This window comes from Engraulis encrasicolus, chromosome 21 (genome assembly GCF_034702125.1).
Source record: "Engraulis encrasicolus isolate BLACKSEA-1 chromosome 21, IST_EnEncr_1.0, whole genome shotgun sequence".
In the NCBI taxonomy this organism is placed as follows: Eukaryota; Metazoa; Chordata; class Actinopteri; order Clupeiformes; family Engraulidae; genus Engraulis; species Engraulis encrasicolus.
In genome coordinates, this window is record NC_085877.1 from 9,421,121 (window position 1) to 9,428,620 (window position 7,500).

A 7,500-nucleotide genomic window follows, 5' to 3' on the forward strand; every position below is an offset into this window, starting at 1 on the left:
TCAGCAATTAAGTGTAACAGTGTTAGATAAGCAATAAGCCACTTGAGTCCGTGGGTTATGCTCAAGTGTGTGTTACCGCTTCGCGTCGTGCCCCACTCCCCCCCTTTGCCTGTTATCAATTGAGCATAACCCACGGACTCAAGTGACTTATTGCTTAATTCTTTGTTATTTGAAATTTTAAAAAGAATGTTTTAACACTTAGCTTTTTTTTGGCTGGTTAATTCCTTGCCTTTTTCCGGTGCTGGATTGGGGTGACAGGAGGGCTCAGGTACTGTTGTTGTTGACTGCTCCTGAAACAAAATACTCAGCAAAAAAATATTAGTAATACAACAAATTAAAGACTACAGGCAGGCCCAATTTAGTGAAAAGCCCCCCCACCAACGTCAAGGTACAGGCCTAATGAGAGGGTTTTTTTTTGTTTTGTTTTTTTTTAATACAAAAATAGAACTGATTTGAATAAAAAATAGAACTGATTTGAAGTCTGAACAGAACTGATTAGAACTGATTTAGAGTATGGGAAAACACCTGCAAAAACATTAAAGCAACATTCAACTTACAAAGTAATATCACATTCATACAAATTGGCCCTGTAGAATCAGAAAAGGTTAACAAAATACAATGACAGTACACTTCTTACATACATACTGTGACGTGTCAACAGTACCTACACAAAACTGGTGGAATAGTTGTCCACATCTCCTACAAACAACGGCATCCTTACCATCGCGAATTGGTCTCCGGCAGTGGCAGTGGACCTCCACCTCCATGGTCTGCGGCATTGTAAATGGTGGACTCACAGCAGACTCTGGGAACTGCGCCAGGTGTCCCCTCTGAAAGCAAGAGAAGAGATGGGCTCGCATCAGTACCTGATTGTAGGTGGTCTGACAAGGATCCTCACCTCTGCAAAGTGTAAGACTGTTTGCAATAGCAAACAGACCACAGTCAACTGCCACCATGCTGCTGCTGGATGCTTGGCCAAAGAATCCTCACCGTCCGTCCTGGAAAACAAACCAAAGCAGTGATTTGCATCAGGAATTCCGGTGTATGTGAAGCATTCATTGAGTCGAAAACGTTTACTTCACGTACCTTGCATCCAATGTTACTTACCGTAACCCAGTGGTTTGCGGACAAATTAAAAATCTGTACAAACCCCTGGGTTGGTCCCGGCACAGTTGAGAGTAGAGCCACAGAGGTGGTGGCATACAAACCCTCCGTTGACGGGAACTGTGCCTTCAAGAGAGCCTGAGCGTGGTCCATGGTCTCATCGTTCAGCCAGGTGTGGGGACTAGAGAGAAGGGCTCCAAAGTCGCTCATCCTTTCATCCCTCCTCAAAGCTGGCAATGGCCTCCCTGACTGAACACCTACGACGACAACTTCATCATCCTGAAAGACATGAAATATCTGTTAAGGCAGTTTGTTGAGGCGTGACTATATGTTGAAGTTGTACAGTTAAGTGTAAATCTTGTTATACCTCTTGTGTGTCTTGCTCGACCTTAGAGATGGGTGAATCACTGGATTCCCCAGTCTCTGCCTGAGCAGACAGAGAAGTGGTTGCGATGCCTGTCACCTGTTGCAAGCATAAACAGAACAAAACAAAACTGTCTTTAAAAATTGACACGTAGACCAGCATTGCCAATGATGAATCACGGCACCAATTCACAAATTCATTGTTCTACACAAAGCTATTTAACATACCTGAAGTGTGTTGTCCACAACATCTGAGCTGTCAGCAGATGTCATTCCAACAGCTCTGTCTGTGGACATGTCAGTCTGCCCCCCTGAGATAAGATATTGTATTGAAGTCATTTGTAATATTACTTCATTGAAGAGAGTGAAACACACACACACACACACACACACACACACACACACACTACATAATTAACTCAAGTACATACGCAGAGGCTTCACTGAAGCGTAGGGTGTCTTCGTCGACAGTGGTTGACCGTCCATGGTCTCCAGCTGGACGAGGTTGTTGTCCACACTGATGACCCTTGTTCATGGAAACATAAAAAGGAAATAGAGGACAACGTCAGCAATGCAATTCCTGTAAGCACATGAAAATACATAAAAACATTGGAAAAGAAATGGTCTAGATTTGAAGGGGAGAGAGCTCATGATTTGTATGTAATGGGAAATAATTCGGTAGTTGGTGAGCAGGACGACTGAAACATGTGAAAAAGGATCAAGGATCAATAGAAAAATTATGTACCTGTACTCAGTGGACGACCAATCAGGAAGCATGGTCATACCAGGTCTGCCACGTTTCCGCTCGTTCCTCTTCAGGACCACCATGCCAGGAGTGATCGTGAAACGCTTCACTCCCTTTTTGCTCTTCTTCCGGTAGGAAGATTTCTGCCTTTCCTGGGCCTTCTGGATGTTGTCACGCACCTGAGCACAGTCATGTGAAAAGATTCTCCATTAAGAACACTTATTGTTGTTGGTTGAACCGTTTTGTAGGTTTTTGAGCTATCCTGCTGGCAAGCAGACAGACAGACAAATAAACCAACGCCAACAAAAGCATAACCTTCTTGGTGGACGTAATTACCTGGTCAAATACAGCTGCATCTTTCTCAGCTCGACTGGACATAAACGCTGAAACATCGTCCTCATCAACAGACGCGACAACCTCAGCCTCAGGAGTATCACTGGCAATCTGTGTTATCACAAAGACATGTTAATACATGTATGTAATTCAGAGCTTGGGAGGAAAAATGTGTCTGAAAACTATCCACAACATTATACATACCTCAGAAAACAGCCGTGGCTCGCGGCCATACATCAAACGAAACGGTGAAAAACTTGGAGGAAGCCTGCTTAGAGGAATTATGGGCAAAACAATACCTCTTTCAGGTTGTCCTCCCACCTTTCCTGACTACCTTCCAGAGTCTTCCCAATGGCTCGCTTCAAGGTCTGGTTAGTCCTTTCGTCCAATCCTGCAGAAATAAAATGATGAAGTTATTAATAACAGTAACAATTGTGTTGTCAAAATACCAGTACTACATATAGAACTACTACTTTATGTATACCGTTTGTCTGTGGATGATAGGCACTAGTCATGCGGTGTTTCACCCCGCACCTGTCGAAGAGACTCATGTTGACCTTTTTAACAAAAGACAAAAAATAAAGAAAACATGCACACAAAAAAGTTGAGAAGAGTCAGTTACAGAAAATGATGTGAGAATGCATTAGACTTGCAAAATATGCAGATTTTTTGGTACTTACGTGGTTCCAGAACTCACGGCCTCGGTCAGTCAAGATAACCTCAGGAGAGCCATGAGTCAGGAAGATGTCCATCATTGCCTATAACATAACAAGACACACACACACACACACACATATTAGTGGTACAACCAAGTCATAGGTGAAGAGTAGCTTCTCAGTGCTGATGGGGTCGCCGGCATCATGACAACATTATCGAACGCCTTAGTAACAGAATAAGACATAGCCGCCACAAAAAAGGTTATAACATACGCTCTGCGCTAAGGGGTTAAACTCTATTACTTGCTGTCATTTAACACACACCTCAGAGGTAAGCAGTGCCTGCTTCTTCTTAATGGGTCTTGCCTCCACCCATTTTGTGAAGAAGTCGGTCGCTGTCAGGAGGTAGGTTCCCACCTTTGCTTGACTTCTGCAGGGGTCCGATGAGGTCAACACCTTCAAAAAGATTACGCACAGAAAGCCATATTATTGTGATCTTGTCATTTTAATACTGTTACCAAAGAACGTGTGCTTGCCCATGCAAAGTACTGTCTTACCGATCATATGCCAGGGTGCAACCGGCTTTATCGGCTTCAGCTCGGGTGGCTCCGTCTTCACCTTCTCAAATCTTTCGCAGTGTTTGCAGCCATAAATCTTAATGATAAAATAGCAAATGAGTGTGATATTGTAAGTAGTTGTATATTACATTACATTGCACTATAAAGCATAAATCACAAGCACACTATTAATCTAGTAGCCATTACAGGGGGTCCACGTGCACCCCACGTAATTGTTGTTGACATCCATTTTTTAGACTCCTTAATATGTCTAGTTAACAATAAAAGATGTTAACATTGCTGCAAATTGTATAATCACATAACTTTTGAACCCAACATGGTACAAAGACAAATGACACCACATTTAGGGCTGGTGATGAAAAAAGTTAATTCAGGGCCCTAGACACATGGCTTTATTGTTTTAAATCACCTACCGTCTTCCCCACATCAGCAGTGATACTGCGCCAGTAGAACCGCTTTGTAATCTTGTCCACCATGCGGTCCCTGCCGAAGTGGCCTCCATGAACCTCGTTGAGGATGGCGTCCCTCTCCTCCTGGGAAAATACGACCCTCCTCAATGACAAACCATCACTCCGACGTAGAAACATGGTGTCACCTAAAAAGAGGGAATAAGTGGATGTTAACCATAAAATCTGGCGTGGGTGTTTGCCAACTGTTTTGATCCAAAACACATAGCACAAGGACTGAACGCTTCACAGTTCTCTTCATTATTCAACAAGTCAAACAAAGGAATATTTCACTACATACAGTCTTACTACGATACTACTTCAATTCAACATTGATAACTAGCAGCTCACCTTGTATACTCTTTTAAGTTCATACAGTGATTGATTGTTTTCATTGATTGACTAGTTTATCATGGTATTGGCACAAAAAAGTCATCTGATTTCAATAATAAAGTATTTAGCCAAAAGCCAATTAAACAACACTTGTTCCCAACACTTAGAAGAAGGGGGGCATTATACTAATACGACTGAGTAATAGTTTCAACCTCACACGTCAGTCAGTCAGTCACCTCATTGATAGGGCTCTCAGGTGAATTCTGAGGTGAAATACTTCTAAAATATACTTATCACTATATACACCTTCATAAACATGGCCACACTCCTTGCACAACATTTCGATATTTCACACATGTGAATAAAAACGTCAATATCACCGAAAAAGCAACGTTGTATCCTTGTCTGTCTTGGCAAAGTCGAAGGTGGAATTCTGAGGTGAAAATACTTCTAAAATAATTATCACTATATACACCTTCATAAACATGGCCACACTCCTTGCACAGCATTTCGATATTTCACACATGTGAAATAAAAACGTCAATATCACCGAAAAGCAACGTTGTATCCATGTCTGCCTTGGCAAAGTCGAAGCATTTCATTCACTCCTGCTAGCTAGCTGTCTTGCTTCTTATTTAGCTCTATCCGATATACAAATATAGTCCTGCTGGGTTGATTAAGTCAAAATCACGACATTATACGTCTTAATAAGTAAATATATTTACCTTGAAGGGAGTAGCTTTTGGACGCCTTCCTTATGGCTCTTTTGGAAGACTCGCTTGTCCCTGGCTTGTATTTCTCCTGGCTAGAAAGGTAAAGAAAATGTCTTCAGGTGAAATGGGCATCTTGATGATAAGTCAGCTTACACTAAACACCGATGTAATAGAACAAATACAGTATCACGACTACTATAATCTAAAGTCTAAAATATTACAGTCAAATGTCACGTCAGCTAACTAACAAGTAGCTTAAACTAACTAGCCTGACAGGCAATACACGTCCTACGACAAGAATGACAACAACAACAAATGAATCCCTGACAGTTGAGCTGTAAGTGAAAGACTTTAGGTTAAGTAATTAAAAGTTTAGCTGCTCGAAATTGAGATTGTAGATCACAGAGACTGCCAAGAAAACAATGCGCGCTCTCTGCTTAGCTGATCTGAGGCGAACGACGAGTGTTCTGTCATTAAATTGCACTTCTAAGCGCGAGCGCTCCTGCCATAGCGACCAGCATAGCGACGTTGTTGAACAGCTGATTCGAACGCGATTGTTGCGTCGCCCGGAACTTTTTCCCTGCCCGGAACAAATTCCCTGTGACAGCTCCACTCATTGTTAAAATACTGAAACTTATTTTGTTTTGGAAGGTTAAAGGCTTAAGAGTAGTCTCACAAATATTTGTTTGAAACTCTAAAATGTATTTGAGGTGTGGGCTGTCAGATGTTTGCTATTAAAATGCCAGCAATTGTTCTGCTGGGTGGGTTTACAACTTAGTCTGTGGCATCTTTGTTGTGCATTCAAATGATTAATTGCCCTTGTACAGGTCATAAAGCGGAAAATGACAATCAGTTAAGCAGGCCATAAACTGCCACATGTTCTGCCCCTCTGCAGTTTCTGTGGTGAAGGACTTAATGATCTCCTCAGCTGTAATGCTACTGTTCAATAGTGTCCGTGTTGTAAATAGGTCTTCAGCAACAGTGTTACCAGAGAGAGTAGAGAGAGAGAGGTTCCATTGGCCCATTGTTTCCGGGTTCTATTATTGCAAGGGGGAAGGGGGGGGGGGGAAATCCCCCTTTAGGCAGACCTAGGCAGACCTAAGGACTGTTCTATTCAATGCTAGTATTATGACACACCCCTTTAGGCAGACCGGAACCTGGTCATGTTAGGTGCCCATAGCAACCTATTACAATGGCATATCTCTATATACTTAAAGAATCTCTGGTGTTACTATTCAATAATGACAGTGTAGTAATTAGCTCTACAGTAGTGTTACTATTCAATAATGACAGTGTAGTAATTAGCTCTACAGTAGTGTTACTATTCAATAATGGCAGTGTAGTAATTGGCTCTACAGTAGTGTTACTATTCAATAATGGCAGTGTAGTAATTAGCTCTTCAGTAGTGTTACTATTCTATAATGGCAGTGTAGTAATTAGCTCTACAGTAGTGTTACTATTCAATAATGGCAGTGTAGTAACACACAAAAGTGTTATTATCATGTTGTGGCGTGTCAGTGTAGTAACAAGTAAAAGTGTTGCTATTCAATCGTGTCAGGTTCAAGCTTCCCAGCGCTATTGAATATAGTGTCCATGTTATACAGTAGTTACCGTAGCTCCTCAGCGTTGGCTTGGCTCTTTCCAAATAGTTCTGGACAGCCTAACCCAAGAAAAAAAATGGCCAGAGACAACCAAAAGTTGTTAAATCTAGTGACAAAGCTGCTAAATTGGCAACACTGGTTTCGGACAGCTCCGCCAAGGACAGCTCCAAGAGATCCACTCCCAGGTGTGCCATCAGAGCTATGTGGGAAGCGTTGTGACTTTTTCGAATGATACTGGCCAATCAGGATGGCCCGGTGGCATTTTGATGTGACGTAGTCGAGACGCACCTGTTGTTTTAGATAGCAATTGCGGTTGTTTCATATAACAGTGGTGGCTGGTAGATAGCAATGTTGGCTGGTGACTGGAGGAGTGATTTGTTAACTGTACTGTAGACTCTAATCACATTTTGATTCCTCAAATGATGAACAGAGTTTAATTTTTAAAGCCAAATAAAGCCATGCATTTTGAAAATGATTCCAGACTTGTGTGTGAAGTTCTGTGTGGAACTACATAAATATGGCAAAGTCAAGTCTGGTCGGCTTTGTCAATTTCTTCACATGCAAAGAATTAAACTATGTTTCTTATTTTCCCATCCATAGACATAGATGTACTTATTGATGTAGGCAT

General features: G+C 41.8%; 2 protein-coding genes and 1 long non-coding RNA gene across 3 annotated transcripts in view; 1 reads left to right on the forward strand and 2 right to left on the reverse strand.

Annotated features, from left to right (window-relative positions):
* Positions 1-7,500, forward strand: part of LOC134438057 (collagen alpha-1(XXV) chain-like) — a 429,488-nt gene that overhangs the window by 359,910 nt on the left and 62,078 nt on the right. The window lies entirely within an intron of this gene.
* Positions 947-3,597, reverse strand: LOC134437513 (uncharacterized). Its single transcript, XM_063187001.1, has 11 exons — positions 3,526-3,597; positions 3,226-3,303; positions 3,030-3,102; positions 2,845-2,936; positions 2,549-2,656; positions 2,213-2,391; positions 1,899-1,993; positions 1,696-1,778; positions 1,472-1,567; positions 1,087-1,383; positions 947-998 (listed from the first exon to the last, which is right to left on the reverse strand). The coding sequence occupies exons 2-11, from the start codon at positions 3,298-3,300 to the stop codon at positions 987-989; spliced, it is 1,110 nt and encodes a 369-aa protein (XP_063043071.1). The 5' UTR covers positions 3,301-3,303; positions 3,526-3,597; the 3' UTR covers positions 947-986.
* On the reverse strand, positions 3,611-4,338 carry LOC134437514 (uncharacterized). The gene is made up of 3 exons (XR_010032397.1): positions 4,193-4,338; positions 3,759-3,855; positions 3,611-3,657 (listed from the first exon to the last, which is right to left on the reverse strand). It is a non-coding gene; the product is annotated as an uncharacterized LOC134437514 (long non-coding RNA).